The 17941-nt window shown below is 43.2% G+C and overlaps 1 protein-coding gene across 6 annotated transcripts in view; it reads left to right on the forward strand.

Moving 5' to 3' along the window:
* The window catches only part of LOC140135349 (protein CEPU-1-like), a 581520-nt gene that overhangs the window by 546111 nt on the left and 17468 nt on the right, over positions 1-17941 (forward strand). For all 6 annotated transcript variants that reach the window (XM_072156737.1, XM_072156738.1, XM_072156739.1 and 3 more), the window contains exon 5: positions 17406-17540. In XM_072156737.1, coding sequence (XP_072012838.1) covers positions 17406-17540 — 135 coding nt within the window. The remainder of the gene's footprint in view (positions 1-17405; positions 17541-17941) is intronic.

Below are 17941 nucleotides of genomic sequence, written 5' to 3' on the forward strand. Positions count from 1 at the left end.
AGGGGATCATCCTCCGTGCAGGCAGGAACTCTCCAGCACTGCTACATCAATGGCTCCCTGCCCCCACCTCCTCCTCCTGCTCCTCACTGAAGTTCGTCTGATGAAGCAGAGCCGAGTGTGTGCAGCTGCTGCAGTGTGATAACAGGTACTCTACAGTGACTGCAGGCAGCAGCTAAAGGGTTAAACACTTTCCTCCATAGACCCCCTGCCCCCATCCCTAACCCCCCCAGTGCCCTTCTATTCTGCTTTTATTGTACCATATACTTAATCCCTTAACCCCTTAAGGACGCAGGGTTTTTCTCTCATTTCTCGCTCTCCAACTTCAAAAATCCATAACTTTTTCATTTTTCCGTGTACAGAGCTGTGTGAGGGCTTATTTTGTGCGTAACAAATTTTACTTTCCCGTAATGTTATTTATTTTAACATGCCGTGTACTGCGAAGCTGCAAAAAATTCCAAATGTGGAAAAAATTTTTTAAAAAACCGCACATGTCACGTTCTTGTGGGCTCAGTTTTTTCGACTTTGACTGTGCACTCAAAATAACACCTCAGCTTTATTCTTTGGTTTGGTGCGATCGCGGTGATACCGGATTTATAGGTTTTATTGTGTTTTAATACATTTTCAAAAATTAAACGCATGTGTGCAAAAAAAAAAAAAAAAAAATTTTTGCCATCTTCTGACGCTAATAACTTTTTCATATTTCGGTGCACGGAGCTGGGGGTGGGGTCATTTTTGGCGAAATGAGCCGACGTTTTCATTGCTACCATTTTGAGGTCTGTGCGACATTTTGATCATTTTTAATTTCATTTTTTATGTGATGTAAAAAGGTGTAAAAGTCGCATTTCGGACATTTGGGCGCCATTTCCCGCCTCGGAGGTCACCGCCGCCCGTAACCGTTTTTATATTTTGATAGATCGGGCATTTTGGGACGCGGCGATACCTAATATGTCTGTGATCTTTACTGTTTATTATGTTTTATATCCGTTCTAGGGAAAGGGAGGTGATTAGAATTTTTAATATTTTATAAATTTTTTTTATTTTTAAAACCTGTTTTTTCTTTTTTTTCCACTATTTCTTAGACCATCTACGGTACATTAACCCTAGATGGTCAGATCGCTCCTACCATATACTGCAATACTTCTGGCTCATTGTAACGAACCTGCAGAAGCCATGTAGCCTCGTGTCAAAAGAAGACCCGAGGCTACCACGGCAAACGATCGCCGCCCCCGATGACGTTCGGGGGCACAGCGATCGTAAAAAAGACTTTGCCGGCGACAATGACCGACTGCGGTTATTAGCGGTGGGGGTTTTCTGCAACATGCAAAACCCCCCACCTTGTATGAAGAAGACTCAGCCCGTGAGCCCTCTTCATACACTCCTTATACTCTCTGCGTCGTAGAGCTACGGCGCAGAGCGTTAAGGGGTTAAAGGGGTTTTCCCACAAATACAAGTTAGGCCCTATCCATAGGACAGGGCTTAACCTGCTGATGTGTGGGGGTTTCAGTGATGTGACCCCCATAGATCATGAAAACAAGGGGTCTGTTGGGGTCCACATAAGGTCCATGTCATCGCTCTATGACAGTAATGGAGCAGAATGGTCATACACGGCCGCCTGCTCCATTACTCTGACGGAACGATTTTTGCGTTTCCATATTTCACTCCCCACTTTCAAAAATCAATAACTTTTTTATTTTTCCACGTACAGAGCTGTGTGCGGCCTGTTTCTGCGTAACAAATTATACTTCCTAGTGACAGTATTAAATATTCCAGGCCCTGTACTGGGAAGCGGGAAGGAAAATATCAAATGTGTTTTTTATGGCTTTCACTGCGCGCTCAATAGGACTCCTCCCCTTTACTGCGCTCCATAGGACCCCTCCCCTTTACTGCGCTCCATAGGACCCCTCCCCTTTACTGCGCTCCATAGGACCCCTCCCCTTTACTGCGCTCCATAGGACCCCTCCCCTTTACTGCGCTCCATAGGACCCCTCCCCTTTACTGCGCTCCATAGGACCCCTCCCCTTTACTGCGCTCCATAGGACCCCTCCCCTTTACTGCGACAACGAGCATGTCCCCCCCCTAGACAACGAGGATTTCCCCCCCTAGACAACGAGCATTTCCCCCTGCTAGACAACGAGCATGTCTCCCCCTGACCCCTAGACAACGAGCATGTCCCCCCCCAAGACAACGAGCATGCCCCCCCCCTAGACAACGAGCATGTCCCCCCCCCCAGACAACGAGCATGTCTCCCCCCGACTCCTAGACAACGAGCATGTCCCCCCCCTAGACAACTAGCATTTCCCCCCCCCCTAGACAACGAGCATGTCTACCCCTGACCCCTAGACAACGAGCATGTCCTCCCCTGTGGCTGCGTGCCCTTTTTTGTGTGTTTGTGTTATTTTTGTCTTCCAGGACCGTGCCTGCTGTGGACTGCTTCGGATTCGAAGGATTACGTCTATGACCGACATTTCTAACAAATAAAATGGTCAACGAGGGTGTGTCTGCGTCTTTTGTTCAATAAAATTTTCTGAAAACGGTGTGATTATTTATTTTTTTGCGACACTCTTCATAGTTTGCCGTAGTAGTGGTGCCGGCTAGGTGACGGTGCTCATTACTAAGGGCTGGCCTTAGTGTTTGCCTTAATTTTTTTGGCAAATTTACACTAACGCCCATACCATTACCCCGGTACCCACCACCACCAGGGGTGCCGGGAAGAGCCGGGTACAAACCAGTACCTGACCGTCTATAGATGGTCAGGTAGTGGGGCGGCTGCAGGCTGTTATTGTTGCGCTGGAATAGCCCCCTAACAGTGGCCTATCCCAGCTCAGTAATAGCAGGCTGCTGCTGCTTTTTTGTATCTGGCTGATTTGAACAATAGGGGGCACCCCATGCCGTTTTTCCCCCCCATTTTTTTGTAAAAATGGGGGAAACAGCCTGGGAGCCCCCTTTAAAGGGGGGACCCCACGCATATTTTTGTCAAAAATTTGAAGAAAAAACGGCATGGGGTGCCCCTATTTTTCAAATCAGCCTGATACAAAAAAGCAGCAGCAGCCTGCCATTACTGAGCTGGGATAGGTCACTGTTAGGGGGCTATTCCAGCGCAACAATAACAGCCTGCAGCCGCCCCACTACCTGACCATCTATAGACGGTCAGGTACTGGTTTGTACCCGGCTCTTCCCGGCACCCCTGGTGGCGGTGGGTACCGGGGTAATGGTATGGGCGTTAGTGTGAATTTGCCAAAAAAATTAAGGCAAACACTAAGGCCAGCCCTTAGTAATGAGCACCGTCACCTAGCCGGCACCACTACTACGGCAAACTATGAAGAGTGTCGCAAAAAAATAAATAATCACACCGTTTTCAGAAAATTTTATTGAACAAAAAACGCAGACACACCCTCGTTGACCATTTTATTTGTTAGAACTGTCGGTCATCGATGTAATCCTTCGAATCGGAAGCAGTCCACAGCATGCACGGTCCTGGAAGACAAAAATAACACAAACACACAAAAAAGGGCACGCAGCCACAGGGGGGGACAGGCTCGTTGTCTAGGTGGGGGACATGCTCGTTGTCTAGGGGGGGGGGACATGCTCGTTGTCTAGGGGGGGACATGGTCGTTGTCTAGGTGGGGGTACATTCTCGTTGTCTAGGTGGGGGTACATGCTCGTTGTCTAGGGGGGGTACATGCTCGTTGTCTAGGGGGGGGCATGCTCGTTGTCTAGGGGACATGCTCGTTGTCTAGGGGGGGCATGCTTGTTGTCTAGGGGGGGCATGCTCGTTGTCTAGGGGGGGGCATGCTCGTTGTCTGGGGGCGGACATGCCCGTTGTCTGGGGGGGACATGCTCGTTGTCTGGGGGGGACATGCTCGTTGTCTAGGGGGGGGCATGCTCGTTGTCTGGGGGCGGACATGCTCGTTGTCTGGGGGGGACATGCTCGTTGTCTAGGGGGGGACATGCTCGTTGTCTAGGGGAGGACATGCTCGTTGTCTGGGGGGGGCATGCTCGTTGTCTAGGGGAGGACATGCTCGTTGTCTGGGGGGGGCATGCTCGTTGTCTAGGGGGGGACATGCTCGTTGTCTAGGGGAGGACATGCTCGTTGTCTGGGGGGGGCATGCTCGTTGTCTAGGGGAGGACATGCTCGTTGTCTAGGAGGGCATGCTCGTTGTCTAGGGGGAGTGGAATATGCCCCCCAATTATATACATAAATATACATTGGTGCCAGTGGATGCGTTGAAGGTATGAGCAGTGGCGTGGCCAGGGGGTGTGGTTAGGGGGCGTGGCTAGGGTGTGGCTTCTGTGGGTAAAAAAATCGCGGCGGCGCGCTTCGCGCGCCGCCATTTTGTCCCTCTTTCTCCTCCACAAAAGTTGGGAGGTATGGGATTGCCGGATGAAGCTATTTGCAGTAATCATATTTTTTCTCAATAAAAGACTTTCTAATGGGCGACCGAGACATAGACGCTGGTGTGAGTGCAGAGGAACGCTGTCCGGACATGACAGTGAATCTGCAGCAATTGGTCCCTTCTGTGTTGTAACATAATAAACCTTATAGGGGTTGTCCACTTCCAGGAAATGGAATGGAATGCTTTACAATTTTCTAATATATTTTCTGTATCAATTCCTCTCTGTTTTCTAGATCTGGATCAGGAAGATTCATAGTATACTTCCATGGCTAATACTCTTTCCATGGTCATGTGATGTCGCAGAGATGGACAGCTCATTCTATCAGCTCTAATTACTGTCTGTGATAATAACCAGCCATGCACCTATGTGACATCACATGACCAGGGACAGAGTATTTTCCACAGGAAGTAAACAATGAGATCCCAAACAGAGATCAGAACTGTGAGGAATTGATACAAAAAATATATTAGAAAATTGTATAACTTTTCATTACACAAACAATCTACTGAAAGTAAACTACACCTTTAACCCTTTCCCGGCCAAGGACGTATCTCACACCTCACAGGGGGGGGCAAATGTATAGCCAAGGGCTGTGTGCTGCACTTTATTATAACCAGCTGTCACAGCACAGATTGTATCTATTTGTATCTGTTAGTTTCAGATGGCGAGACCTCCTTTGGCCCAGTGATGGCGAACCTTTTGGAGACAGTGCCCAAACTACAACTTATTTTCCTGTGAAGTGCCAACATGGCATTTTAAGCAGTAACTTCTTGCTACCTGTTCTTCCACATCTTTCAATTGTATCACCCCCTGAGGCAACCAATACAAGAAGGAGAGCAAATTCAGACTCTCATTGTAGCTTCTCTCCAGGGTCTCTCTGTAGAGGAAAAATTGTTGGTCCTGCAGGATGACCACCAAAGATAATGTATTTCTGTCAACACCATCTTCCTTTTCCTGCAGTTCCTTACAGCCAATGAAATGTTGCTTTAAAATAGCGCTGAGAATAGCATCTCTTAAGTTGCCTGGGACTTGGTGGATTTGGTCCCATTTGGTGAACTCTGTCCTGGGGTGATGGTCTGAGTGCCCACAGAAATGGCTCTGAGTGCCACCTCTGGCACCCGTGCCATTGGTTTGCCACCACTGAACTAGACCATAATATACTGTTTCCATGTTATTGTCTCATCCATGATTCATTCATCTATTTATCATATATATCCTGTTTAAATTCTGGACTATCTTATCACCAGATACGAAATGGCATGAATATTGAGTTTTGTGCAGATTATAGACTGATGAAGCATGAACTATAGTGTGTGGACCATCACCTCCTTTCCTGGCTGTATGTTTGAATAAAGTCACCAGAAATTGGGGATCACCTTTGGACCAAAACCATCCACCATTTGCACTCATTTCCCATTGAATGGATTTTGGTTGAGTCCTCAATGGGGCAGATTTACTTACCCAGTCCCGTCGAGATCCCGCATTGTCCGATGAGGATTCCGGTCCGGCACGATTCACTAACATTGTGCGTCGAGTTCCTGCATGTGTTCACCTGCTTCTTACTGGTGCATGTGAGTGTTTGATCTTGCGACACATTTCCTTTTTTAAATTCCACAGTTTGTCCGTGCAAGCCGGCGCCGATGCGCCAAAATACGATCGCATGCGCCAAAATCCCGGGGCAATTAGGCGCAAAACGGAAATATTCGTGAAAACCGACGAAAGTGCGGCGTTCGGACCCTTAGTAAATGAGCCACATTGTGTCCATCACTACTTGGGAAAGAGTATCTGCTCATTTAACATAGGGAAGCAGAGGATTTTGAACATAATAAAAACATATTTCTAGCATCAAACAAGCAGACAGTTGCAGCAGCAGAGCTGTGGAGAGGACCACGGGGTCTCTGAGATGTTACCCCAGCTGCTCTCTCACCGCTGCTCTCTGATGTGCGGTGTTGTGCTTTTAACTATTTATGAAACAAATATGTATTTTTAATGAGAGTGTTTGATTCCATTCCTCAAGTGGATGTGAGATGGATGACTCCGTTCAGTCGGCAGCTCTCTAAATACCATCATTAATTCTGTGTTCACAGACACATCAGACTCCCCTGTACTGTACGCATCTCACAGGGACAAGACAGATGTGTCTCAATCTAAAATGTTAAATGCTTCCAAACTGAATGGTATTCAATTGTGATAACCGCTCCAGAAGTGACTGGAGTATAAGGCATGACACAACAGCAGAATTCTGACTACAGCTCTGAAGGCGACTGAATCATTGGCTTGTTTGAGTCACTTATTTTTTTTTATTGTGCCCAAATGTAGGAAAGGATCAAAATAATGTGAACCTGTAAAACTACTAAGCAGTATGTGTCATATACTGTTCTAGGATTTATATGAGGTATCTATATCCTATTATAGAAGACATTTTAAGATGATCGTCGTTCAGCTGTAAAATGGTTGCTTCTGTATATGACAATAAAGACCTTGTTGTATATTGGATCAGTTGCTCTAATGTCTGTGACTGGGACACTTCTAGAGAGTTTCCATATTATCGTTTTCTTTGTGTCCCAGTCCATGAATTATTAATCGGTCCAGCTTTAGAATCACAATCGCAGTGATGTCTGACAGTGACGGGTTTGTTTCCAGTGCAGAATCAGCGTTCTGTGTGGATTCTAATCTCCCATATGACATATCTGAACAGTGTGTTTGTCGCTTTTCCAGTCCTGTCCTCTTTGCGTTTATCTATGACGTATCACCATGACTGATGTTACTCGCTGCACATAATATATTATTTATTCTTACAAACAAACTGCAAGAAGTAGATGAGAATCAGCCTTAGGCATTTCACCTTCCCATCTTCACTTTTTAAAAGTTAATGTGCAACCTATACAAGGTAAATCTCCCATTTTTCCATGTCCAGCCCTCCTGATTCTCTACTCTGTCTGAGCTACCAGTCTGTGCTCCAAACCCTTCAAAAGTCCATGCCATGTACTTATCCATTGTCCAAAAATACTGCTGATCTGACAGAATTGTGTCCTAACTTTCTGGCATAAAGTAAGCCAACTAATAGGAGGTGTTACTAGGCAGTCTTATTCTAGGACAGATTTATCATCCAGCACCAGACACTTCTATGAATCTGGTGCAGAATGAGACTTTCTAGTCTAACTCTGCACTGTCTAACCATAGGACACTTTATTATAAATCTGCCCCATTTATAATAGCAAATCTGCTAACATTGCATGCTTATTGAACTTTTATTAATTAAGATATATCAGTTCATAATAATACCTTTATTTATATAGCGCCAAATCACTTCCTTTCCCTATGGGGCTCACAATCTAATCAACCTACCAGTATGTTTTGGAGTGTGGATGGAAACCGGAGGACCCAGAGGAAACCCACTAAACAAACTCTTTGCAGATGTCGACATGGATGGGACTTGAACCCAGGATCCCAGCGCTGTAAGGCTGTAGTGCTAACCAGTGAGCCACCGTACTGCTCCTAGTAGATTATATGCACCACACATCCATTGCCCATGCCCAATACTCATTGTATGTTCTTAATCTAACAGTCCACATCCAGTACCCCATTACTCTCTCCGATCCATCCACAGTTATTCATTATGTCTGCTATGCTACTAGTCTTGTGCAGCTCCGATTCATTGTCATTGTAGCTGTAGAGTAGGTGTAAGTCATTATGATGGTAAGAGTTAGTGTTTCTAGAGAGGCGTTCTTGTAAAGTACTAAGGGTCAGAATAGGATAAGTAATGTGTATATACTGTGACTCCATCATCCGAATTGTGATTGCTGCTCCGGATCTGTACAAAATGAGTAGTGTCTTGTACGCACACAGTAATTCCAACAGATGAATAGCCACTGCATCTCTGAAATGTAATAATGGTATGATGTTCAGGACAAGTACAGGATAAGGAATGTAATGTATGTGCACAATGGGTGTATTAGAAGCATGGGGAGTGCAGCTTGTGAGTTATTGTTGATGTAACGTAGGGTTAAGTAATGTGAGTAATACTGTACATTTGCACAGGGATTCCACCAGCAGGTGTTTCTTGAGGGGTATTGGTCAATATAGGAGGTGTAGACAGGAGAAGATTTTTTTATATTACATGCGTTGCAACGAGTTTTGTACTTTATGATTGAACTCAGATTAATTGTGAGCCTGGTCGGGGGTCATCCATGTATTCAGTCTAGAATTGACGATTTATCTACCCAGTGTGAGGATGTAAATGTGAGCGATGGGAATAACATGCCAGAGATCCCTGCTCAGGCAATCAGAACACGCGGCTATCATCACCGGAGACGCCAGGCTGAAGGAAACAATCTGTAATTTAGCGGAGTTGCTTACGGGAAGATTACAGTTATCTTGTTGTGATCAGTGATGGCTCAGATCCCATGTATGAAGGTTACACATCCCCTCAAGATAAACAAGGTGCCACCATTTGCATATTTAATCTGACATGTCTGATGCCACACACTGCGCTGATTTATGTAAAACATGGTTTATCTCTCTCCATAAATCACTCAAGACATCAGAATTTAACCCATACCTTTTTGTCAATATAGTTTGGATTAAAGCATATGTATTCCCCTATGTTAGTTTTGTGAGCCCTTTTTCTGGACACCAAACTCTCTGCTACATCACATTGAGGGACTATTAAGCACATTTACTAAGCAACTAATTCCTAATACAAAATATAGTGCAGTGTATGACTATCTATTTCAGAGTTCTCAAAATGTATAATGCAAGATCCACTTGTGTTCTAAAGTACTTGGCCCCTTCCAGTCAATTTGTGCCTCTATTCTTCTTTTCAGACATACAGTATATCTGTGTTCTACTTTTATATCTTGCCTCTATTCTGTTTTGCAGTGATACTCTGCCATTGTTCCCTCTGCTATTCTATGTCTCAACAGTTGTGAGCAGATGTTTGCAGGCCTGGATCATTCATGCTTATGTTAACATAAGTGGACCATAATAGCTATTCTGTGTGAACGGAGAAAGTTGCAGGAGCAGAGCAAAAAGGGCTTGTGCATGCGTGATGCATATATCAATAAAAGTTGTTTATACTTTACCTTTTTTGGTCCTTTGGCATACTTCTGTTTTCTTGTGAGTTCCATGCGTGATGCAAACAGACAATTAGCAAGGATGTCCTGGATTTGGTTGGACAGTTCTGTATTTTATGGTCCGCCTCACTGTCCCAGGCAGCAGGAAGTGTGTTCCACAGTTCAGCCTTATCTGCATCCTGAAGGGGCTTCAGGAAGGAGGGACATTATATTTGGGGTCCAATAGGAGGCATTATACAGTTTGGGTGAATGGCCACAAGACAGGAAATCTACCATCAAAATCAAGCATGATAAAACAGGGACACATACTCATAGATCCAGTTTCAGCCCACAGTGGGAGGGGAAAGTGATCCTTGTACACAGCCTGTGAATCTACAGCAGTGATGGCGAACCTTTTAGGGACCGAGTGCCCAAACTGCAACCCCATAGCCCCCTCATTTTTCGTGAGGTGCCAACCAAAAATAAAGCAGTAACTAATTGCTCCCTGTTCTTCAACAACGTTCAATCATACTGGCCTCCTGAGGACACCAACATAGTAGAAAAAAAGATGGAAAATTTGTATCATTGTAGCTTGATTCCAGGGTCCCTGTGTACACAGAGAATCATGGGGCCAGAAGGAGGTCCTCCAAAGATAATTTGGCCCTGTCTACACATTCCCTTTTTCCTACAGTCCCATGTATGTATCACTTTAAAATATCACTGAAAGCAGCATCTTTTAAGTTGTATGGAACTGCAGGAAAATTATTTGACTCCTGTCTGGTGTGCTTGAGCAATGGCCCTAGTGCCCACAGAAAGAGCTCAGAGTGCCGCCTCTGGCACCCGTGCCATAGGTTCACCACCACTGATCTACAGCATGGAGGTGCTCTGATAACACCCCCAGGAGACCTTGAGGCTCATTAGCAGAGTTCTAAAAGTTATTTTAGAAAGAAAGGACTCCATGGATATATAAGAAGATTACCAAGGTCATGGTGCCTGGATCTATGAGTAAGTGTCCTTGGACTACTATGTTTTATTTTAATGTTATATATTTCTTTTAATACATGGTGTGGATTCCACTAAAGTGGGCATTAAACTATGTGGGGTCTCTAAAGTGGGCATTTTACTAAGAGGTTCTGATAAGGGGTGGGGCTTAATTTGTCTACAGTAACCCAGTACCAGATGTGTGTAAGGCTATATACAAATTTGTTTATGAGAAATCAATAAAGTCTGTCCAGACTAACTTGGCACCTCTTATTACGGTAGTTGGTCTTTAGTTTTAGGTTTGCCCCTCTTTTCCTGTTGAACCATTTGTTTATACAAGCCATAAAATAGTTCAAAACTGTCTTATACCCCTGACAAAGTGGTAAAATGACCTTCTTACATAGAGTCACCTTTTGTTTCAGACACAAATGGGAAGATCACATATCTGAATACACCTCCAAGTAATTGTTGAGAGGACTATCTTTAAGAACATATCCAAAAACATGGCCCACTCTTGAAAGCCACTCATATTGGATTCAAAGCTTTTTTTTTTGTCTTGCTGGTTATGTAACATATCACAGAAGACAATAATTGTTATTGTCTGTTGCCATAATCAGATTTCAATATCTCTTGTGGTTCATAAGACATCAACACAGAGGGGCAGATTTATCAAGCTGTCTGAAAGTCAGCATATTCTTAGTTGCCCATGGCAACCAATTACAGCTCAGCTTTCATTTTACCAGTCCTCATGAATATTTTAAAAGGGTGCTGTTAGGGCAACTAAGAATATTCTGACTTTCAGACAGCTTGTTAAATCTGTGCCAGAAAGTTTCACCAATAATCAGGAACATTCCCTGTCCATGGTTCTGAACCAAGAGCTTAAAGAGTAACCATCATTTCAGATGATTTTGATAATGTGCTTGTGTGGGTCGGTGTCATGAACCCCACGCATCGGAGTTCACACACGGGGTTACCTAATCTATGGTGTCCCAGAATTTAGCCCTTAAACTCCGCCCACTTCCACAAAATGGTGTCTTAGCGCTAAATTTACTCCACGCAATCTCAGCACCCAGTCAATCCACTGCACCCATGACCCACAAGTAGGCCGTAGGCACCTCAACCACACAGACAAGGCACACTGATGATTACACAGCACATGCACTCACTGCTTATACTATATAGACCAGTGATGGCTAACCTATGGCACTGGTGCCAGAGGTGGCACTCAGAGCCCTTTCTGTTGGCACTCAGGCCATCACCAGAGATGACTCCAGGTATCTTCCTGCAGTTCCAGACAGCCCAGGATTTTCTGTGCACAGAGGTATTTTAAAGTGACAGCTCTACCTGGGACTATTTTCTGCTTTATTGGTGTCCTCACCAATAAATTTCTGTGTTGGCACTTTGCGATAAATAAGCGGGTCTTTGTTGCAGTTTGGGCACTCGGCCTCTAAAACGTTTGCCATCACTGATATAGACTATGCTAAAAATTACCTCTGGTAACGTAATTCCCTTCAGAGACTCAGATTCTTTAAGGCTACAAGCAGAGACTTTTTTAAGGAACAATTTAATATATGTATAAAAAAAATACAGTACACTCAAAGAATAAAATTGTCAGATAAAACGAAAAAGTTAAAAAACAATACACATACGATACTTACAAACAGTTAGGAAAAAGGGAAAACTCTTGCTATTGAAATAGGAAGCAATTCTTTGGCCCGAGGACTGGGCATAGACAGCGATCCAGTCTTCTAGTGTGATAGAATCCTCAAAACTGAACCAAGCCATGTGGCTTCTTCACTAATTTAAACCCAGGGGGTTTTTGACCCACACCCCTGGCTGTGATGTCACTGTGAGGGGGAGCTTGTCCATCAGTGAGGTACTTTCTTGGTCTGGGGTTTCATTAAAACTTCATAACTTTTGATTGGAAGATTGTGCCATTGCTTCCAATCAACTGGGTACATTATTCCCATTAACTCCATAACAAACTCGGGGTGTCTTAGCCTTATATCAGGGGTGTTCTGCTATTGGCTAACTTCCTTTGCAGCTTGGCTTTTGAAACTTAGTATAAGCATGTGTCTAGACCCCATAACTGCCCTGTGTAATTAGGGACCCATTATTATGAATTATGCCCCAGTTATGGACAGCTCTGACATTTCCCATTGTCTGAGTTTTGGAGGGAAAATACCACATAGTATGCTGGTTCTCTCATCCCCCTTCCTGAACTACATTCTGGCCTAAGGTGTCAATTCCACTAAATAGGAAGAGCAAGTTTCTCTGATCAAAAGAGACTCCCTGGGTTTTAGAGACACACTGCCAAGTGCCTGGCTGGTTGTAAAGCAATGTTGCTTTCAGCCATTTGCTCTGGCCAAATGGAGCCTAATGACCCATAACAGGACATACTGAAACGGCACAAAAAAGTAAATAAATAAAAAACAAACAAACTGTAGAGTGGTAATATTATCAAAGTGTGAGTGTATTGAACATTTTTCTAATATACTTCATTAAGACATTCTGCTTCATTTGTAATGAAACAGACTGCAAAGTGTCCCTTAGTTACAATGTTACTTACCAGATTGAAGACTGGGTCTTTCTTTCTCCTCTCCTGTGTGTTACACAGCTGTGAGTGTTAACCCTTTCTGGTCTCACCCTTGCTGTAGTATGCTTTTAGCAGTATTTTAAAAGTGAAGGGGTTATACATGGGAGTTGCAGGGGGCATGGCCGCCAGAACCAGGAAGCACAAGGAGGAGCCAGCACCAGGAGTGTCACATCATTATACAGGCTGTTAGTCATGTGTAACGGAGTATCTCATACACACACAGGCTGCAGGGGGTGTAGCCGCCAGAACCAGGAGTGTCACAGTGTTACAGGCTGTCAGTCATGTGTATAGGGGTATTTCATACACAGGCTCCAGAGGGCATGGCCGGTAGCATCAGGAAGCACATAGAGGAGCCAGCACCAGAAGTGTCACATCATTATACAGTCAGTCAAGCACTGGGGTTGTGACTGTGCCTGACACTCATGATTAAGCTGGATTGCTGAATATGATAATGATTCATTGGACCCATCTCAGGTCATTTGCAAACAACTTTAGGACCTGATAGTTTGGTTTACAGGCATGTGGAGAGACATTGTAGGGATAGGGGCAATGCTTTATAATGGCAGTTTATAAAAATATAATTAGTTTTGGGTTAATTTCCCTGACAGGTTCTCTTTAAAGGGATATTCCGTGATTATAAACATCTGCTACAAAAACCTTTTTTTTCAACTCCTTACTTAATGTCACCAGGGACATCATTTTCACTAAAGACAGGTTGCAGAAGCCCATCACATCTAAGCATTTGCATTACAATATATTTGTGTGTTATAACTCACTCTTGCATCCTGACAAAATCCTGGCTTAGTCACAGGCGCTGGACTTTGGTTTGGATGCATTTCAAACCAAATGCATCCCACCTTTGTGCTCCTGTACAGCTCCACCTCCTCCTCCTTCACAGATGTCACAGCCTGGTGAGCTGACATCAGTAGGAGAGGGAGGAGCTTTACAGGAGCACAAAGATGGAGGAAGACTACAGCTCAGACAAGTCACATGTTGTTTTTTGAAATGTATCCAAACCAAAGCCCAGCTTCTGTGACTACCCCAGGATTTTGTCAGGATGCAAAAGTAAGTTTTACAATCTGTCTTTAGTGAAAATGAGGTCCCTGGTGACAGGTTACCTTTAAATAATTTGCTTTTATAATTCACAAAATATTATGGTCTTTCTAAAGTAGGCAGAGTTATCTCCAAGATGAGCGCCACTAGCAACTACAAGTCCCATGATCCTTCAATTCTCAGTAACAGCTTCTCTTCTCTTATGCTCTGCTCCCAGTGATGATGTAACAGATTGTCTTTCTCTGTTACCATAGTAATAATAGGGGAGATTTAGCAGAAGTATCTGAGGAAAATTGTTCTGGCTGCCCATGGAAACCAATCAGAACTCAGCTTTCATTTTATAAACCACTATGGGAAAATGAAAGCTGAGCTGTGACTGGTTTCCATTGGCAATTAGAACAGTTCTACTCTTAAACACTTCAAATGACCCTTCCCTATTAATAGTAACTGCCATCACTGTACATTCACTCACAGAGAAGACGTTTCACCACAACACTGGCCATACTGGATGCCATGAAACCAACCAACTACAACCAAACATAGTGATGGTTACATGACCTCCCTAGACAGAACATGTGATGTGGACATGTAACCAGCGGCCATCTTCTGTTCTGTCACTCCTCCACAGGGACAAAATTAATGGACTGATCAAAGGGCCAATAGCTTTTTAATTCTTCATTACAGTGTATGTCCACAGCATTTTTCTGCTAGGGTGAGCAACATTTTGAAATAAAAACTAATTGCATATTAGCATATATTCTAATGACACATTTCAGTATGAATTATTCTTATTCCAGGAATACCCCTTTAACCCTGTTAATAGAGGTTCACATATCACTAAATTATGGCTTTTTCTAGAAGTCACATAGCCATCATTGATCTAAAGAGGTTTGCCCATAAAAAGAAAGTTCTCAAATTTTAATCCCCTAGTGATGTTTACAAAATAAATATAATTTTTAACCCATCTATGAGATGTCATGTGCTGACAATGTGCTTAGATTATCATAGTACAGGGTTTATCTATACTTTTATTTAGCCTCTGAACATTCTACTAGAAACACATAGAAACAGAGAGATGAGACAGGTCAGAGATGATGAGATACATGAGATATAAAACACTATGGGGTACATGTATCAAATGTTTGGCTTTTTTGGTTCTTTCACTTTTCAGACTTTTCATGGTGCTTGTGCTCATTTGCTACTTTTTTTGCGTCTCCTTTCAAAGTTCGCTATTGTCTAGTTTTCTGCAGTGTTCCCTGAGTTATCAGTTGAATCCAGATGTAAAAGTTGCGAAAAGTTGCAAATTTTGGCACAAATCTAAGGCTGCCACTGACCAGGTGTAGAAATCAGCTTGGAACTGATTGCGACTTTTGGAGACAATTTGCGACCTTTTGTTTTAAAAAGTTGCAAATTAAATAAAGACCCGACACCACATTTATCAATAAGGGAAAACCGCTCAGATACTACTGACCAGCAGAAAAGCCAAGAAAAGTCCCAAAAAACAAACCAACGATGCTGGACTTATGATACATGTGCCCCCATGACACACTCAGCTCTTCTAACTCACACATTACAAACACAGAGTTAGCTCTGCTATATGCGTCCCTCCTGGATAACGACCTTATCTGTCTTTAAATAGTAGAGTAAGTCTCTGCACGCTGCTTGCCGGCAGGAAGTGCCTGTGTCTCAGCTGCTCTTGTAATGCAAGGGGGAGGAACAGGAAGCAGAGAGCAATGCAGTGTGAAGATAAGAGAAGCTATTCATGAGAAGAATCCGACCATAGTCAGAATATTTATGGTCGTATACAGGGACAACCAAAGTTGTATACACCAGGACTGATAGACAGGTTGGAATTTTATTTGCGAAATACTGTATTTTTGTGAATTAGAGAAGGTGTTATTCTGTTATTCTGTTATTCTGAGTATATTTAAGAATCTTGTCTTTGTAGGAATACCCCTTTAAGGTCTGGTTTGTTGTAGTAGTAAAATTTACAAAGATGGTGAGGATTTTAGTGGTGTGCATATATCTCTGGTGGGAAATGATGATGGTGGTTAAGCCATTGGTAAGAGTGTATAATATTTGGGGTCTGGTTTGTTGTACTATTGGTTAAAGATGAGATCAGGATAATAGGTGCATGCTTATGTTTCATGTTCTCTTATATGATAGTGGTGGGTAATATTGATGGTGGTGCTAAGGATGGAAGGAATGTATACTACTTTTGGTCTTATCTGTGTAGTGATCTTGTAGTGATCTTGTAGTTATGGAATATGGAAAAATATATATTACATTTAATGTTCCAGTAGAGTATAGTGGTGGGTAATAATGATGGTGGTGATGTGGATGGTAGGGGCGTATACTATTTGGTGTCTGGAATGTTGTACTATTGGGTAATGGTGATCAGGATTATAGGGATTTGTTTATATTTCATGCTTTTGTGTACTGTAATGGTGCGCAATGATGATAAAGATACTGGCAATGATAGGAATGAGTATACATTTCAAATTTTCTTGAAGGTTTGGGTTATCATGATGATATGGGGGATGATAGGATTATGTGTCCTAGGCACCATAATACTGTGGGGTTTTTTTGTTCAAATTATCGAGATTGTTGCCATTAATGAAGCAGACATTGGGGAAAATTATTGGCTCTGCACCAGTTTTTTGGTAGCTTTTTTTTCCCCTTCAACCCCAATGTTTTTCCTGCACTTCTAGCCTCCCGACCCTTTTTTGGCTGCAATTTTTGGTGCATAAGGAGTCCAACCAAATGCAAGTCTACTGAATGAAAGTGTATTTTTTTTTGTTTCTGATGCTCATTAGTTCATCTTGCTTGTGCCAAATATATTAAGGTCATGCACCACAATATAACATCACATTGCAATTCACTGCTAAAATTGGGCATCACAAAGTAACAACTAGTGTCAAAATTAATAAATGTCGCCATTGTCTGTTGTCTCTCCTCCTCACAGTAGAGGGTTAAACACAAGACGGTTGAAGCAGCAGAAATGCTAAGAGAGATTTTTATTTCCCCGATCTTTCTTTTTATAGCACAAGAACATCTCCTACTTCCCAGCTCCACTCTGAGCTCCTAACCTAGAATTACCCTGTCCGCTCCTGACAGACAGCAAAAGAAGGGGGGGGGCGCATGATGGAGGATGATTAACCCCTTTCTTTCTAGTGGCATGATTTACCAATTCTTTATACTTTATGATCTTGATATGTGCAGTGTATAATGAACTGCATGGTATACATGTAATATTTTGGTGGTTGCTGTATAGTTTAATACAGATTACATAACCTCACAGTACCATGTCTGCTCTTCTCTTTCAGCGCATGGCTTTATGAGTGAAGATGAGTATCTGGAGATCACAGGAATCACACGGGAGCAGTCTGGCTTATACGAGTGCAGCGCTGCCAATGACGTTTCTTCCCCGGATGTCCGAAGGGTTAAAGTAACAGTCAACTGTGAGTAAATCCTCCTGACTCATCTGCAGAGAAAGTCTCAGTCATCTGTAAAAATAAAGCCACTGAAAACATCCTGGGCAGCCAGTGACCAATCGATAGACTCACGACTGTAGCTGTGGTGCCAATTCTGCATCTTTACACTATTTTAGTATCCTTCAGTAACTGGCCCTACATTGTTATTCGCAGGCACTGGGCCATTTACTGTCAGAAAATGCCCTAAATCTAACTTGTTCTAACTGCTTCTTACACACAATGATGCATCATTTATACAGCATGTGTATCCTATGTGTGTTATGTGCTCAATGCCATAATGTTTCATACTCGTATCATGTTGTGCTTGTCGTGTAGGGGCCTTGCTGTGTTCTGCATGATAATTTTATGCAGGCTCCACTTCCTCACGC

This window comes from Engystomops pustulosus, chromosome 6 (genome assembly GCF_040894005.1).
Source record: "Engystomops pustulosus chromosome 6, aEngPut4.maternal, whole genome shotgun sequence".
Classification (NCBI taxonomy): domain Eukaryota; kingdom Metazoa; phylum Chordata; class Amphibia; order Anura; family Leptodactylidae; genus Engystomops; species Engystomops pustulosus.